The sequence below is a fragment of the Carcharodon carcharias genome, chromosome 7, assembly GCF_017639515.1.
Source record: "Carcharodon carcharias isolate sCarCar2 chromosome 7, sCarCar2.pri, whole genome shotgun sequence".
NCBI classification, from domain to species: Eukaryota; Metazoa; Chordata; class Chondrichthyes; order Lamniformes; family Lamnidae; genus Carcharodon; species Carcharodon carcharias.
Window position 1 is genome coordinate 185,000,646 of NC_054473.1, and position 19,033 is coordinate 185,019,678.

A 19,033-nucleotide genomic window follows, 5' to 3' on the forward strand; every position below is an offset into this window, starting at 1 on the left:
GAAATGTTAATCAACTCATTGTAAATCTAAAAAGGTCTGTCAGTGAGTTATTGTCATCTCTCTGATTACCTGCCTCCCTCTACAAAGAGGGTCAAATGTCAAAGCACACAGCTCTTTGTAATTCTGAGTTGTCCTAATTAAATATGCAAATGCACTTAGTGCAAACAAGAGGATGTTAATGCACCAAAAACCTCACTCAGCCTGAATACTTTCTCCCAATATGCATTTTGCTGAAAGATATTTTTGATATATTTAACTTTAGTTCACAGTGAAGATCATCAACTCTACTCAACTCAGGTGTCCATGGGCAAGAAGAGTATGGCATATCATTAAAGGGGAGAACTTGTATTTACTTTCTTTTCACGATCCAAAGCACTTTCCAGCAAGTTAAGTACCTCTTGAAGTGCAGTCATGGTTGCAATGTAGGGAAATGTGATAGCTGATATGCGCACAGCAAGATCCCACAACAGCAATATGATAATGGCCACAAAATCTAATTCTCCTTGGCGGTATTAGTTGAGGGATAAATATTAGAACTGGACACTAGCAAGGGCTCCCCTATACTTCTTCAAAATAGTATGGTGGCATCTTTCTGTGTTTACCTGGGAGGGCTTGATGGGGTTCAGTTTAATGCTTTGTCCATCCAACTCCACACCCCAGAACATAAGCCAGGCCGACACGCCTGTGCATTACCGAGAGAGTGCTCTGCCCAGAGGTGACATTTTTCAGATGAGATGTTAAATTGCGGCTCCATCTGCTCTCTCCAGTGGATTTAAAGAATTCCATGGTACTGTTTCTAAAAGCAGGAGAATTGTCCCTGGTGTCCTGGGCTAATATTGACCGCTCAAATAACATCACTGATACAGATTATGTCAGCATTTTCACATTGTTGTTCATGGGAACTTGCTGTGTCTAATTGGCTGCCTAGTTTTCTTTCTTTCTTTCTCTCTTTTTTCCCCATTCTCCCTCACTCCTTTCCTTTCTCTCTCTCTTCTCTTTCGTCCTATCTTTCATTTCCTCATTCTCTCGCTTCCCGCCCCCACTTACCGAGAAGTATGATGATGCAGGTGAGGATGGCGATCAGCGCTCCAGTGCTGAGCCCCGCCGGCAATGTCAAGGGTTCTGCGTTGCACGACTGCACACTGCCATCAGCGGTGCAGCTGCACACCCGAATGGTGAGGGTGTTGGTGCTGCTCATGAGGGGGACCCCTCCGTCCGAGATCACCACCGGCAAGAGGTAGACTTCCTGTTTCTGCCGGCTCATTGCTCCGCGCCGCACCTTTATATCAGCGGAATGTCCTGTACGAGGGGAAAAATGGTGCCGATTGAGGTAACATTGGGCAGAATCCCTTCATGCATCCACATGAGGAGAAGGAACAAAATGGGTATCAATAGTCGAGTGGTTACAGTCCTGGACTACTAATGGGACATGACAAATTTACAATCCCACCACCATGGCGAGCTAGAGAAACACAGGAATTGGTCATTCACCCCCTTGAGCCTGCTCATCGTTCAATTAGGTAGACCACGGCTTATCTACCTCAAGTCGTTTATCCCCCTCCCATATCCCTTACTGCTGTCACAAACGAAACTTGATTGAGCTCAGTTTTGGAATTTTCAAATGTCACATCTACCCCCCCCACACCCTCCTCCCCCCCACCACCACCCCCCCAACCCACCCCCCACCACCACCACCTCCCCCACCCCCCCCCCCCCCCACCCACCTCCACCCCCACCCCCTGCCCATTCTCAATCACCTGTTAGGGGAGAGAGTTTCAGGTTTCCACTACCCTTTGTGTAAAACCCACTTGGTTCACCCAAGTCCTTGAGGGAAGGGAAGCTGCTGCTGGGTTATATGTGACGACATTCCCTACAACATATTGCTGGTTCATGGTGTCCTGAGGGTGGGCAATAGATACTGGCTTGTCAATGTCACCATTATCCCAAGAACATAAAAAGTAATTGCAATGTGAGATCAAACAATATAAACTCATTTATACAATAGATACAAACATACGAACAAGGAGTAGGCCACTCGGCCCATCACACCTGCTCTGTTATTTAATAAGACCATGGCTGATCTGATAGTGACCTCAAATCTACATCCCACCTAGCACCAATAACCTATCACCCCCCTTGCTTACCAAGAATCTATCCACCCCTGCCTTAAAAATATTCAAAGGCTCTGCTTCCACCGTCTTTTCAGGAAGAGAGTTCCAAAGACTTACAACCCTCAGGGAAATAATTTCGCCTCATCTCTGTTTAAATGAGCGACTCCTTATTTTTAAACAGTGACCCCTTGTTCTAGATTCTCCCACAAGAGGAAACATCCTCTCCACATCCACCCTGTCAAGACCCCTCAGAATCTTATATGTTTCAATCAAGTCACCTCTTAATCTTCTGAACTCCAGTGGATACAAGCCTAACCTGTCCAACCTCTCCTCAAAAGATAACTCTCCCATTCCAGGTATTAGTCTGGGAAACCTTCTTTGAACTGCTTCCAATACGCTTACATCCTTTCTTCAATAAGGTGACCAAAGAATACAAATAATGTATACGCAAATGGACAAGGGCATCAGATAGATGGGAACATCACCACCTGGAAGTTCCCCTCTAAGTCACTCACCATCCTGACTTGGAAATATATCGGCCGTTCCTTCACTGTCGCTGGGTCAAAATCCTGGAACTCCCTCCCTAACAGCACTGTGGGTGTACCTACACCACAGGGACTGCAGCGGTTCAAGAAGGCACCGCCACCTTCTCAAGGGTAATTAGGGATGGATAGTAATTGCTGGCCCAGCCAGTGAAGGCCACAGCCCGTGAATGAATAAAAAAAATTATATATACACAATAGATCCAAACAATATATGCAGAAATTAGGAACAGAGCTGTGAGTTAGCTTTAGGAACTTAAGAGTCATGTCATTCGTTCATTGAAATCATGGGACTCATTTTCAGCCCTTCTGTTCAAGCAGGGGTTTCACCATCTGAAAAGCTTTTACTGAGGGGGTCTCACTGTCAAGACCCCTTTTATTGAGGGAAACTCATTGTCAGGAACCTTTTTATTGAGGGTCTCTCACCATCAGGACCCCTTTTATTGAGTGGGTCTCACCATCAGGGCCCCTTTTATTGAAGGGGGTCTCACCATCAGGACCCCTTTTATTGAGGGAGACTCACCATCAGGACCCCTTTTATTGAGGGAGACTCACCATCAGGACTCCTTTTATTGAGGGAGACTCACTGTCAGGACCCCTTTTATTGAAGGGGTCTCACCATCAGGACCCCTTTTATTGAGGGAGACTCACCGTCAGGACCGCTTTTATTGAGGGAGACTCACTGTCAGGGTCCCTTTTATTGAAGAGGTCTCACCATCAGGACCCCTTTTATTGAGGGAGACTCACTGTCAGGACCCCTTTTATTGAGGGGCTTTTCACATTGGGATCCTTATAAAATAGGGTGGGATAGACATTTGTTTTCACCTCATGATGTCTTCATGGTGACCGAGAATGGAAATCAGCCAGATTCTACAAAGGATGGGCGACCCATTCTACCAGATTACCAACTAGGTGGTGAAAAGCTACCTATTGACTCACCACCTAAGGAACAATTAAACAGTTAAAACCACAGGATTCAAAGCTCAATTCTGCACATTTCTGTTCATTCTTGAGGATGTTAATTTTGCGTGGTGAGATCGCTGGAAATTAGCATCAGCAGAAAGAAAGTCATTAACCTTGGATGTCTCAGCAAGTTAGTGATTTCAACTATTTATCAGCTTTCTAATTCAGTTTCTCAGCACGGTCTCTCTCTGTTCTCCCTCCAAGCTTGTTCTCCCCTCTGATGGAATAGATGTCGAGGTCTTGGAAAGGTTGCAGGAGAGATTTATCAGAATTATACTAAGGATCAGAGACATCAGTTATGTGGAGAAATTAGAGAAGCTGGGGTTGTTCGCCTTAGAGCAGAGGAGCTTACTAGAGTGTTCAAATAAGGAAAAAACTATTTCCACTGGCAGGAGGTTATACAATAATTAGCAAAAGAGCCAGGATTGGGATGAGAAGAACTTTTTTACACCACAAGTTATGGAACGTAATAGCAAAAAGGGCACGGGAAGCCAATTCAGTGTTACTGCCGATCGGGAATTGGATATATAATAGAAAAGGAAATATTTGCAAGGCAATGGGGAAAGAGCCGGGGATGTGGGACTAACTGGCTAACTCTTTCAAAGAGCCAGCACAGGCCCAAAGGGGCTGAATGGCCTCCGTGCGAATATGATTCAATATTCATACGAATAGAATATGATTCTATTACCCAATGTAATCAGCATCCACTGGTGAAACAACAGGAGTCAGAGAAAAAAAAGGGGATGAAATGGGTTTGTTTTGACATATTTGAATGAATAACATTGTGCAGGAACAGCACTGATGTTGGAAAGCATAAAAGTTGAAGTAAGTCAAAAAAAAAAGCAAGTAATTGCTTCCAAGCACAAGTCTTTTACAGTCCATTTCGTGTCAGAGGATGGAGAAACTGTGGAAGGTACAGAAGTCTCCCAATTTGTGGGCCTTAGAAGCTTGAAGAGTAGGAAGTTCAAAAACAAATGAAGCACAAGCGTAATGAGCAGCCTTCGTTACACAGAAATCTACACAGTCCTTGCAGCTAATTGTTCAATGTTGTTGCAAAACTTTTTTTACGTTTCATGCCCTTCAGGGTGGAATCTGACTGCAGTGACCCCTCTCTCCAGCACCAACCACAGCCAAGCACCTCACTGGCGCTCACTGCTCAGGTTTCTGCACGCCAGGTAATTGTGCCCCACTGATGGGCAATGCCTTCAGCCAAGGAACAGAGAATATCAGAGAAAGAAAGCAAAAAATAAATGGTATATTGAAATGTGTGGATAATGAGGACCTCTGGGACTGATGCTAGGCAATCCTCATGCACAGATAAAGGTCTGTTACAGGCTGGAGAGTGAATCATCAGCTCAGGCCTCATTAACCCTTAACGTAGTTGGGAAATTTCTAAGCTAAAATTGTTAAACGTTAACCAAACTCTTCTACGGCAAGACAGAAAGGTTAACGACTCTACCCCAAGTCATTAATCACATGCCAGAATTAATTAATTGGAGGATATATCAGTTAAGTGCCTGAAACCATTTATTATGGGTCAGAGAGACTGTAAGTGACCGTTATAACTAGGTGCTCTCTTTTGATAATACTCAGCTGTTTGTAGATTGATGGTTACGCTCCATCTCCCATCTCCCACATCACTGTGATGTTGGAATTCCAGCTCTAGAGATCTTTGCATCCGCCATGGCTCAGTTAGTGGCACACCTGCCTCAGCATCAAAAACAACCTTGGCTGATGTCCCAGGGTGGTACTGAGAGAGTGCCGCACTGTCAGAGGTGACTCCTTGTTGTTAAGATGTTAAACTGAGGCCCTGCCTGCCCTAACAGGGGGGTATTAAAGACCCCATGGCATCATTTTGAAGAAGAGTAGGAGAGTTGCAGTTTTCCCAGTGTCCTGACCAATATTTATCCCTCAATCAAATTCAAAAAAACAATTTATCTGGTCATCACCACACTGATATTTGTGGGAGCTTGCTGTGCATAAATTAGCTGCTGTGTTTCCTACACTATAGCCATGACTACATCAAAAGTGTTTAATTGGCTGTAAAGCACTTTGCCCGGTCTAGTGGTCATGAAAGGTGCTACACAAATGCAAGTCTTTCTTTTCATACCATACAATTATCACAGAAACCAAATATATGAAGGAGCATGATATACCTCCAGTAATTTGAAACAGTCATTAAGCTAAGCACTCTAAAGGGAGTTGGAGAAATAATTAGATAGCTCTTTCAAAGAGCTGGCACAGCTTTGATGGGCTGAATGACCTCCTTCTGTGTTGTTCCATTCTATGATTCTTTCTCATTAATCTTGATGCAATCTAATTCCACACACTGTTCCCCAATCTCTTCTTCCGGAAGGTAAGGACATGCTTTTATACCCCTTTCGTCATGTCCTCAAGACGTCCCAAAGGTTTGAAGCGCAGCCACTGGTGTTATGTAAAACAAAGTGGCAATTTGTACACGGCAAGATCCCACAAAATGCAAATGAGATAAATGATCAGTTTGTTTGTTTGTAGCTATATTGGTAGAGAGACTAGACACCACAAGGGCTCAATTCCTCCTCTTCTTCTTCACAGTAGCATAATGGGCTCTTTTATGTCTGCTTATTTTGTCCGTTAAGACAGCACCTTCGCCTGTGTTCCCACAAAGAGACTCTCACTATTGTCTCAGCCTGAATCCTGGGCCTGGGCTTAAAATAACAAGGCTACTGGACTAGAAGCCAGGGGCAGAGAGCAACTGACAGGTGGATGGTCCAATTCCACAGGGCCTAATAACCAAAGATCATGGCAGGCATGTTCCACTGCATCAGGCGACCACTAGTTAGCAGGGGGCCAGAGGATTGAGCAGTAGCGCAGTAATACTGCATTAAAATGAGCTGCAAGGACCAATGCCTGAGCAGAATGCTGGGAACGTTGAACCAAGTTTGTTCTACATTGATTTGCAAAGGCAAAACCAGACAAAGTAAACTTAGTTTTCTACAAAATAGTGCCGTGGGATCTTTTATACCAATCAAGAGGGCAGACAGGGCCTTGGTTTATCATCATAACCAAAAGCAGGCACCTCTGATAGTACAGCACTCCTTTAGTAAACACAGACAAAATTGCATCCAAAATGGGTGGATTCCCTGCAGTTTATTCCATGACCCTGTTGCTACTCTTTAGGTGCAAAAAGTACCCCCCCCCACAACTCCTTAAACTTCCCCTTTAAGTGGGAGTTAGATAAATATGTGAGAGAGAATGGAATAGAAGGGCATGTTTTTATTTTAATTCGTTCACAGGATGTTGGCATTACTGGCAAGGCCAGCATTTATTGCTCTTGAGGTGGGGGTGCTAGTGGTGAATTATCTTTGGGACAACTCAGTGGCTTCCTCAGCGACTTCGGAGGGAAGTTAGTAGTCAACTACATCACTGTGGGTCTGGAGTCACACGTGGGCCATAGTGGGTAAGGACTGCTGATTACCTACCCTGAAGGGCATTAATGAACCAAATGGGTTTTTAAGACAACTTATTAGTTTCGTGGTCACCGTTACTAAGACAAGCTTTCTGTTTCAAATTTATTTAATTAATTGAATTTAAATTGCCCAGCTATCAGGGTGGGATTTAAACTCATGGCTCCAGATCATTAATCTAGGATACTAGATTACTAGCCCAGTCACGTAACTAGGATGTGGCGAGGTGAAGAAGGGTGCTCATGTAGAGCGTAACCACTAACGTGGACCTGTTGGGCTAAATGACCTGTTTCTGTCCTGTAAATACAGTCAAATTCTATGTAGTTATTTTTCAATTTGTCATAGTGTCATAGGGCAGAATTTTATGCCCCCCCCCACCCCCACCAGCGGGTCTGCAGACAGGGGCGTCCCATAAAATTCCCTGGGTGACCTTGTCACCACCTACCCACTTACCCCTGACCCGTACACAGTTTTACAGGCATTGGTTGGAGCCATTATTTGCCATTTAATTGACGCCAGCGGGAGGAATTCGGGGATGGCCGGGAGGGTAAGCCCGCTTGGGCCTTGGGTTGGAGAAGTGGCGGGGTTGGGGGCACCTCCATCACTGGCCCCTTTCCAAATCGGGCACCCCCCCTCCCTAAAGTCTGTTCTCCCCACCCCCAGCGGGTGTCCTGGCCCTGCCTGACCTTGCCATCACCCCGGACCTCCTCCCCCATCCCTGCCACATGACCCCAGGCTTATCCGGTCCTGTGGACTCTGGCACAGTTGGGGCTGCTTGTAGTCCAGCAGTGGCCACTACTCCGAGTGGTGCTGATGAGAGTACAGAGCCGGCAGCTCTCTGAGGGGAGACCACCCCCCGGGTGTGGGCAGGAATTCCGCCTCCTGCCAATTAAGGCTCCACGCTGAGGGGCAGCCATGATCCTCGGTAACAATTTCGGTGGCAAGGTAGGAAACCAACCAGAATAATTACAGCTCAGAAGAGGCCATTTGGCCTATTGACTCCATGCTAGCTCCATCAGTAAAGCAACACAGTTAGCCCCATTCCCCTACACTGTCTACATTGCTCTGTATGTGTATTTCCCTCAGTTGCCCATCCAATTTCCTTTTGAAATCATTGATCATCTCTGTTTCCACCGCCCTCATAGGCAGAGGTTGCTACCAGGCAGTGTGTAAAAATGTTCTCCCTCCAGACTTCTCTGATGTTCAAACTCTTCACCTTAGTGAATAATTTGCCCGGATCAGCTTTAGCATAATCTCAAAAATCTCAGTCAGGCCACAACAAAGATCTTCCCCTTTTCAGAGAGAACATGTCCACCTTCATAAACCTCCTGATAGGAACACACACCAAAGAATCCTGAAACCAAGAAACATCTTTGTAGCTTATCCCTGTTGTGGGAAAACTTCACTTTCCCCTAAAACCCATATCTGAAATCTTTTCTATTACTGTTCTCCTTCATGGTGAGCCTGTCAGACACGGTTTGAGTTTCAGCAGAATTGATTCCCAAGTTTAAATGTACTTACACAGCTATTTTTCTTCCACGATTATAATCATTTTTATAAAGCATATACATAAATATTCAACAGGAGGAGGAGGTGAATAAATCTCACACATTGTGAAAGCATCTCATTAACTTTCAACTTCCATGCCCAATGTGATCTCCAGTAGCACAACATGTATAATGCAATAAGCTCTTTAATAAGGGCAGAAAATGTCATCATTCTTACACTGCTATGATATGTCATCTCCTTGTGTAGCTATTAATATGGAGGGCTTAGAAATGGGAACTGTTAGAACTGCAGGTTTGTTAAAGTGTAGTAAAGGTTTTGGATATCAAAGCTTTGGAAAGGGCCCCTGGTACTGTAAATTGGGACACTATTGAAGGATTGTGCTGAGGAGGAGGATGATGGAGGGCAAGAACAAGGCAGAGAGAGAGGGGATGGGTTAGCACAAGAGTAGAGAATAGGAACAGGACAGACAGGATGGATAGGCATAGGATAGAGTGTAGAGGTGGGATAAGAATAGGATAGAGAATATAGGATTGATACAGTGCAGAGAGAGGAGGGTATGGACTAAATTACAAAGTAGAGAGTGCAGGATATGGGATAGACACAGGGGCAGGAAGGGATATGGGTTAGACACAGGGGCAGAGAGAGGGGGATATGGCAAAGACAGGGCAAAGGGAGCAGGTGTGGGATAGAAACAGGGGCAGAAAGAGGGGGATATGGCATAGACATAGGGCAAAGGGAGGAGGACATGAGACAGACACAGGGCAGAGAGAGGGGGATGTGGATAGAAAGAGGGGCTATGGGATAGGCACAGGGAAGTGAGAAAGGAATATGAGATAGGCACAGGCCAGAGTGAGGGGGATGTGGTATAGGCATAGGATAGATGGAAGGGGAAGATAGGTACAGGGTGGAGATGGGATCAGATCAAGGGACAGAAGGCATTGGATAGCTGCTGAATATGGATAGCATCATGAAGCATGGGGATAGTGTAGGAATCTGATCATGGAAGGATAGTGTAAAGAACAAATCATACATGATGAATGATCAGCTCACATCCATCATCAACATCTTCAACAGAAATGCTGCTGATGCTTCTGTTCGAGCCCTTATCTACCAACTGAACACACCAGGGTTAGTTCTGGAGCCTTCCAGATTTTTTTTTTTCTCAGTTACTTTTATATCTTCCAAACTCTTCCCTTGGGGAGAACTGCAGGAGGATTCAGTAACATTCCTTCCATGGCTTTGACCATCTCTATGCCAGTCAATAGCAGAGTCAGTCCCTTACAGTGGGAGGGTTTAATTGCTACAACCTGTACAATAAGGGGAGGGAGATACCCAGCAGACACAAGTACCCAACTGGATGTTAACCCAGAATTCCTTGATAAAGCTCCACTCTACACTCAGCAGGATTGGGCAGAAAGAGGTTTGAGCACTCCATCTTCAGATTCCGAGACAGACTGAACCAAACAGCCCCTCCATAGAACTCGCCAAGGCTTTAATTTAACCAGCTCTCAGTCTCATTATTCTCCCTTTCAATGTTTATCATGTCTAAAGGAAGCAGCACATTTTCTAAGGTAAGCTCTTTGATGAAAATTATGCTTCAGTTTGGATTGCGTTGGTGAACAAAAGAATGGGACAATCGTTGTTTACAGAAGACTGATCAAAGTGATATACCTGTCCATTCTGTCAGATTTTTCTGCAGACACCTCCATTCTGACATCTTGTGTTCCTATTCTGCCGATAATTACACCAGAAAAAAATATGGGCATCTCTAAGGTCCTATTTTCTTGATTGCTTCACATTGATTGGGAACCTCCTTATCAGATCACTGAGATACAAGCTATTCCAAATGAACGTCATTAAAATCTTATTAGCTCCCAATCACTTGTGATAATAGAGTCAAGCAATGATCAGAATATCTTTTTGCTAATTAGTCTCTGTGATACTCATGATTAAAGGCAGGGTCACAGAGGTCACGGGCAAATGAAATAAAGAGCAGCAGAAAATTGTCTCCGAGATTGAAGTGATAAATGGTTAGCTTCTAACCAGCCTGACACGTCTGATGATGCAGTTACTGATCTGAGTGCAATTGAGTCCTACATACTGGGAAATCCTACATACCGGGAGGGGCTCCTCCTCACACCCCATCTTTTCTCCTCACCACCCCCCCCCACCCCCCCCCCCACCCCCCCCCCCCCCCCCCCCACACCCCCACACCAGTCTGTATTGAGATAAATGTTCTCATCCAGGGCAATCGTCACAGTTCTTCATACTGTTCCTGAGGGTGCGGCTATCAGGAAAGACTGGACAGGCTGAAACCTTTTCTCTGGAAAAGGGAGAACCGAGAAAGTGACCTAACAGGGTCTTTAACATTATAAAGGGATTTGATAAGGTCGACACAGACGTTCCGGCTGGTGGGGAGACTGAGCCTAGAGGCCATGAATGTACGAAATCCAATCTAGAATTCAGAAAAAAACTACTTTCTTCAGAGAGTGATGAGAATGTGGAGCTCACTACCACCGAACATAAGTAATAGAAACAGGAGTAGGCCGTTCTGCCCCTTGAGCCTGCTTTACCATTCAATAAGATCATGGCTGATCTGATTGTGGCCTCCACTCCACTTTCTTACCTGCCCCCCTTAACCCTTATCTCTATTGTAGATCAAAAATCTGTCTAACTCAGTCTTGAATATAATCAATGAGCCAGACTCCACCACTCGCTGAGGTAGAGAATTCCAAAGATGAATGACCTCAGAGAAAAGAAATACCTTCTCATTTCCATCTTAAATGGGAGTCCTTATCCTAAAATCGTGCCCCCTAGTTCAAGATTCCCACACAAGGACAAACCTCTCAGGGAGTGGGTGAGAGGAATGGCGCAGAAGAAGGAGAATTTGTATAGTAAGCATATGTTGATGGGGTGAGATAATGAGAGAAGGCGTGCGTGCAGCATAAATACTGCAACAGGTCTGTTGAGTTGAGCAGCCTGTTTCTAGTGCTATGGATGAGTTAGATTGTCCTCTCTGATTTCTACTGTGTTTTCCTTAGTGGATAATGTGTGTGGATGATGAATAAAGATACGATTAGGATTGGATGTAATATCCCCATGCTGAAGTAAGGCACCCACATTCACTGTATAATCTCACTTGCAAAGGAACAGAAAGAACTAACATTCATACAGGCCTTATCATGTGTTCCAGGCATGCCAAAGGGCCATAAGACCAATCCATTACTTTAATTTTGATGTGCAGTCACTGCTATTACGTAGACAAATCAAGCTATCAATTTCTACATTACAGGATTCCCAAGAACAACAAATGGGATTAATTGTAATTTCATCAATCTTTAGCCAAAAAAAGGAAATTCCGGTGATGAAGGAAATCTGAACACCAGAGAAATGTTGGAAACACTCAGAAGGTCAAGTAGCACCTGTTAAGAGAAGACAATTTTATGTTTCTAGGTAGAGGAGTGGTACTCAGAACTAGGATGACACTTCAGGTTATTTGCAGGTTAATTTTAAAAGGTCCCATAACCAAAATATCAAATTGTGCTCTTCTATCACAAGGACCTTTTGAGTGTTTCCATTCTGTGTTTGGTATTGGTTGATGGAAAAACAATGCCCAGGACAAGAGGAAAACTCCATTGCTTTCTTCTAGTGCCAATGGATCTTTGAGGCTCACCTTAACAAGAAGATAAGCCTTCAATTTAGCATATTACCTGAAAGATGGCACCTCTGACAGTACAGCACTCCCTCAGTACTGCATTGCAAGTGTCAACCTAAAATTTGAGCTCAAATCTCTGGAGATGTGCTTGGACACATGACTACCTGACTAGTCAAGAATGTGAGCTCAGAGGGTGGGAAAGGACAAGGAACTGAAGGGAAGAGAATGGACAGAGATGGCAGTGAAGAGGGTAAGTGGATGTAGTAGAGAGGAGATTGAGGGGGTGGGGAGAAACAGAGGTGATGTGAGAGTGTAGAGAGGGAGGGATGGTGAGAGAAGGATGGAACAGGAGGGTGTGGAAACACAGTGGAGGGGAGGAGAAGATGGGGATGAGAAGGAGAGGGGAGCACAGTGGTGAGAGAAATAGGAGATTGGAAAGAAGGAGGGGAGGTGTAGTAATTATTGTTTTATTTAGTGTGTAATGTACCTTTAAGAATAATATTTATTAGGAAATATCACATGATCTGTTGTAACCAATAGGAGAGTAGTGCGGGCTACCTCAGCAGACAGGGTTGGGACACAGTTGGAGTTGAAAGCACACGTGTAGTTGCTGCTGAGTATATTATAAGTAAACTTAATGTTCCCACTTAGAAAGTTGTCTGCAGATCAACTCTATTACTAATAGTACAACTTTGCCACCCTACAACAAACTGGTGATGAGGATAAAATGGGATTGAACAGAATAAATCAAATTTAAAATAATTCGGCACTGTACCTCGTCCAGTGATTGTAAGTACCAAGCTCCATTAGAATTGAAGAAGTTATCCTCCCTCAAAATGCCACAGTTTGGGAGAATTGCTCCTTTTGAATCAGCTACGGGCGATTGCTCTTAATACATAGAACGCCTCAAGTTCATTTTTCAATCAAACGAGATTACAGGGAAAGAGAAGAGGTGAGCGATCTTCTTGTGTACTTGTGGGAGCGAAACCTTCAGATTGATTCAAAGTTTGACAGCACCAAGTGCCCCAGATTCAAAGAATTTTGATGAATTGGTGGACCTCGTGAAGGGTCACTTTCAACACAAGTCCTCAGTCACGATGCAGAGGTCTAGGTTTCTTTCATGAAATAGAGCCCAGGGTGAAACAATTGCATGCTATGTGGCAAATTCGATGTAGCTAATGGGACACTGAGAGTTCGGTACGACTCTGAATGGCATGCTCAGAGATTATTTAGTGTGTTATGTGAAAGAGGACAGTATTCAGAAAAGATTATTGGCTGAAGTGGATCTGGATTACAAGAAGGTGCTAGAGATATCGCTGGTCATGGAAAGCGCAGTAAGAGATTCACAAGCAATACAGGGTGCGCAAAATCGTGCCGTCTCCACATCGGGTGAAGAACCTCAGTCGAAAGAGGCGCGAGAAAGCGTGTCTCCGCCGAGAAGTGGGAAACAGCCCCTGCTAGCTGATGAATAAAGAAAAATAACTCGGCAATGAAATCAAAGAATAATGTTAATAGAGGTGAAAACAATTAGTCTTTTAGTGATTGGTAGTTCCAAAAAATCAAAGGCTACCAATGTCACAAAAATTAACTTATGATGAGACAGTGCAAGGAAAGGTTCAAGCAGGCTTGTAAACAAAGGAGGAAGCCCCATGAAATCTACAATGTAGAAGAGCCTGAAATAACAAATTCAGACATTTACTCGTTATTTAATCTGAAAGTTGGAAAGACGGAACTAATATGTGACACAGTGAAAGTAAATGGCAGAGCTGTTAAAATGGAAGTGAACAAGGGAGCTTCCATTACAATAATTAGGGAACATACCTTCAGGTATTTGAATAATAGTAAACTTCAACAAACAGCTGCCAAACTAAAAACATATACAGGTGAAGACATTCAAGTAAAAGACATAAGCAGAGTAACTGTCCATTATGGAAGCCAATCGGCAAATCCACCCGTCATGGTGGTAGCAGGTGAAGGACCAAGTCTCCTGGGGCAAAATTGGTTAAAGGAGATTAAGTTAGAATGGGCTGAAACTTTCCAGTTGAGAGCAAGTAGGTTACCAGAGCTACTTAGAAATTATACCACTGTCTTCAAGGATGAACTGGGGAAAATCCAGAGCCTGCAGGCCAAGGTTCATGTCGATCCAGAAGCAAATCCTCGCTTCATGAAGGCGAGACTGGTGCCATATGGCCTGTGAGAAAAAGTCGACATTGAACTGAACAGACTAGAGAAAATGGGTGTTATGCAACCTGTTCAGTTCTCAGAATGGGCAGCACCCATAGTCCCCATCCTTAAACCTGACCAAAGCTTCTGAATTTGTGCAGAACACAAACTGACGGTTAATAAAGTAGCTAAGCTAGACAGGCACCCCATTCCAAAAATCGAAGACCTGTATGTCCAGTTGGCAGGAGAGACAATATACACAAAGCTTGACATGAGTCATGCTTATCAACAACTAGAATCGGATAAGGCCTCCCAGGAATTTGTCATAATTAATACCCACAAAGGGTTGTGCCAATGTACACGATTACCTTCAGTTTCTCCTTAGATTGTGCCACCTTTCAGAGAATGATGGAAAGATTACTGCAGGGACTGCCCCAGGTTATAGTCTATTTAGATGATGTATTGGTGACAGGGTTCACTGAAAAAGAGCAAGTGGCAAATTTAGAAAAAGTCTTAAAACGTTTCTTGCAAGTTGGAGTGCATCTATAAAAAGAAAAGTGCACATTCCAAGTGAGGGAGGTACTCTGTTTGGGTCACCGGGTAAATTCACAGGGGCTCCATCCAAGTGAGAAGAAAGTGAGAGCCATAAGAGAGGCAGCTGTGCCAAAGAACGCCTCAAAGTTCAAATCATTCATAGGAATGATCAATTATTATGGGTGATTCTTACCCAATTTGTCTACAGTGTTGGACCCCCTGCGTTCTCTACTCAAAAAGAACCAATGTTGGTCTTGGGAGGTACCCCAGAAAGAAGCTTTCATAAAGGTGAAACAATTGTTGCTCTCGTCCAAACTATTAGTGCATTATGACCAGACAAAAGAATTGATGCTGACATGTGATGCACCTCCCTTCAGAGTGGGAGCAGTGCTCTCCCATTGGATCGACAATGGCACAGAACGGCCAATAGGTTATGTATCAAGAATGCTCATCACAGCAGAAAAGGGATACTCACAGATAGAGGCCTGTCCATCATCTTTGGTATCAAGTATTTTCAGCAGTATGTACACAGCCGTCATTTTACAACTGTTTTAGACCACAAACCAATGCTAGGATTGTTTAGTGAGGAAAAGGCTATACCAACCATAGCCTCAGCAAGAATACAACAATGGGCCTTAATTTTGGCAGCATACGAATACATTTTCGTACATAGGCCTGGCGATCAAATCGCAAATGCCGATGCGCTTGGTCATTTGCCTTTACGAGAAAATGATGAGCACGTCCCAGTTCCTCAGGAACTTGTTTTACTGTTAAATTTCTTAGATTTTCGCCAGTTTGTGCTCGACAGATCAAAGGCTGGACAAGTCGGGACCCAGTCCTATCTCAAGTAGGAGAACAAGTGCTACATGGTTGGTCACAGAAGCCCGTATCTGATGAAGTGAAACCGTACTTCAACAGAAGACATGAAATAACCAGTCAGGATGGCATCTTATTGTGGGGTGCATGAGTGGTAGTTCCTCCAAAGGGAAGGGAGCCACTTTTAGTTGAATTACATAGTTCCCATCCAGGAATGTCCCGAATGAAGCCCATAGCACGCAGCTATATATGGTGGCCAGGGATGGATGGAGAAAAAGAGAGTTTGGTAAGGCATTGCATGCAATGTCAGCAACTGCATAAATTACCAGTGACAGTTCCGTTAAATCCATGGGAGTGGCCATGTAGACCATGAGCGCAGTTACACATCAACTATGTTGGACCTTTCCTGGGGACAATATTTCTGCTCACTGTTGATGCCCTTCAAAATGGTTGGACGTATATGAGGTGAAGTCACCAACATTGGGTGCTATAATTGAGAAACTACCTCAGAATTTTGCCATTTAGAAGTAGGTCACTTCCAATAACGGCACAGCATTTACGAGTGCTGAGTTTCAAGGGTTTATCAGCCTCAATGGTATCACTCAAGTAAAAACTGCACCATACCCACCCTTCCTCAATCGGTCTGGCTGAAAGGGCGGTTCAAATGTTCAAGGCAGGCAAGAAAATGCTAACTGGTGATTCCTTGGCAACCAAGCTAGCACGCTTTATTTTTCATTACAGGACTACCCCTCACACAACAACACCTGTGGTGTTATTGTTGAAACACTGTTTCAGAACAAGATTGGGCTTAATAATGCTGAATTTAGAGGAGAAGGAGGAAAGGAGTCAGGGAAACCAGAAAACTGCACGCGGCTGACAGTTGCGATAGGAAATTTACTGTGGGAGAGCCGGTATACATGTTAAACTTGGGGGAAGGACCAAGGTGGTTACCGGGTGAAATAAGTGCAGTGACTGGACCTCTATCTTACCATGTGGAGGTGGAAGGCTGGATCATCCGGAAACACGTGGACCACATTCAAGGAAGAGAGAAACAAATCACCAAGATTTGGTTGCGCCAGTGACCACGACCAAGTCTGCATTCCCTATTGCGGATACTCAACCCAGGACTGACATGTCTAATGTTCCCGTAAGAGTTAAGGATACAGAACTGCAAGTGCCCACCGAAGCACCTGATGTTCAGGCAATTCTGGAAAAGGATGTTCCTGACAAAGAATCTGAGGTTGTGGAGCTGCGATGTTCCACACAGAGCAGGAAACAACCTGAAAGACTAAACTTATAAATTCCTTACTCAGTGTAAATATTACGTTGTCTTGAAAACTATGTACTTGTAAACAGAATATGTATAGCTGAGTTAAAGGGGGAGGAATGTAGTAATTATGGTTTTATTTAGTGTGTAATGTACCTTTAAGAATAATACAGATCACATGATCTGTAGTAACCAATAGGAGAGTAGCATGGGCTACCTCAGCAAACAGTGTAGAGATAGAGTTGGAGTTGCTGCTGAGTATATTGTAAGTAAACTTAATGTTTCCACTTAGAAAGTTGTCTGCAGATCAACTCTATCACTAATAGCACAACTCGGCCACCCTACAGGAGGAGAATGGGGAGAGAGAAGGGAAGTGGATTGTGCAGAGAGGAAATGGTGAGGAAGGGGAGAGACAGTGTAAAGGGAGCAGGGGGCATGGGGGTAGATGGGGGGGGGCAGCACATCCACAACACCAGTTTTATGCTTAAGTAGCAAGTAGAAAATCTACCCAGTTAAAACATCTTACACTTATTAAAATAATTAATATCCTTCTTGTCTGAAAATATATCACTCTGTCCAGATCACTCTACTGAATAAATCTAAACCAATCAGTCAAATATATGAATATATTGTTATAAACTGAAGCTTAAAAACATGAGCCGGAATTTCATTTTTGGTGAAGCCTCAAAGTGGGTGATTATGGGTTAGCCCTTGCAATCTCTTCCAGTTTTATCTTTGCTAACCTTGTATTTTACCCTTTAATACCCACCCACCTGCCCCACTTGCCTGTGTAGCATAGGGGCAAAAAGCAATGACCCCAATTCGTGTAGGAAACAATTTTAAAACATTTTTCGAATAAACTGAGCACACTACAACCAAAACAGTTCTGCTGTCTGCATCACACCCATGCCCTGCTTACCCACCACCCTTGTGCTCACTGGTTCCTGATCGAGTCGTGCCTTGATTTTAAATTCTCATCCTTTGCTTCCAAGGCCTTGCAGCTCCTCGGCTCTGTAACCTCCTCCAGCTCCAGAACCCAACAAGATCTCAGTATTCCTCCAATTCCAGCCTCTTTTCGAGCATTCCAAATTTTGATCACTTCACCATTAGTGGCCATGCTTTCAGCTACCTAGGCCCTAGGGCCTAAACTCTGGAATTCCCTCCTTAAATCACTCTACTCCTCTCTCTCCGTCTTTAAGGCTCTCCTTAAAACCTTTCTGTCTGACCCAGCTTTTGGTTACCCACCTCACCTTTGATCTCCTTATGTGGCTCATTTGCCAAATTTAGTTAGATAATTGCTCATGTTAAGCTTTGTGGAATGTTTTATTTAAAGACACTATATAAAATGAAGGGCACACTTTTAGACAGCTCAGCACCTTACCTGTGTTTTCTGTGATTGTGAAGTTTGGATTCGGAGCTATGCTGAAGGTCAACCTTGGCCCATTTGCATTATCATCCTTATCCACAGCCTTGATTGTCTGGATGAGCTGAAATAAGGGAATCAGAGAGTTAAGATCTAATCGGTATGCAGCAATTAGGATCGATGAACACTCACTGTCCCCATTCTGAAGGCAGTTTACGTGTGTGACCATTTAACTTTGGCCTGTAGATTAGATGATCGCTATAGCAACAACATAATGGAACATAGGCACCTCACAAAGGAGTGAGTTTAGAAATCATTCATTCTCCATTACCCCGTTCCTGAAGGTCTACAGACTTTCCAAGTTTTCCAAATCACTCAACAATCCTGAGAATATTTGAAGTTGCCCAATGACGCTCACCTTTCCTGTGTTTGCATTTTCACACATATCCACCTCATAAGGTTCTGCAAATTCTGGTGCATTGTCATTGATGTCCTGGATTTTGATGGCAACTTGAGCACGTGAAGTGTGAATTTGATTATCTATGAAGAAGGTTAGATTTAACAACGTGAAAACAGTGGCACCCGGACAGAAAAAAAGTTAACTTCAAACCGAGGTTAATCAACTTGAGCTAAACCTGGAGTGGGACTTGAACATATGATTCAC

General features: G+C 43.9%; 1 protein-coding gene across 2 annotated transcripts in view; it reads right to left on the reverse strand.

The window, feature by feature from the left end:
* LOC121280109 (cadherin-11-like) overlaps positions 1-19,033 on the reverse strand; it is a 179,326-nt gene that overhangs the window by 3,816 nt on the left and 156,477 nt on the right. For both annotated transcript variants that reach the window (XM_041191756.1, XM_041191755.1), the window contains exons 10-12: positions 18,788-18,909; positions 18,388-18,493; positions 1,048-1,299 (exon numbers count right to left, since the gene is read on the reverse strand). In XM_041191756.1, coding sequence (XP_041047690.1) covers positions 1,048-1,299; positions 18,388-18,493; positions 18,788-18,909 — 480 coding nt within the window. The remainder of the gene's footprint in view (positions 1-1,047; positions 1,300-18,387; positions 18,494-18,787; positions 18,910-19,033) is intronic.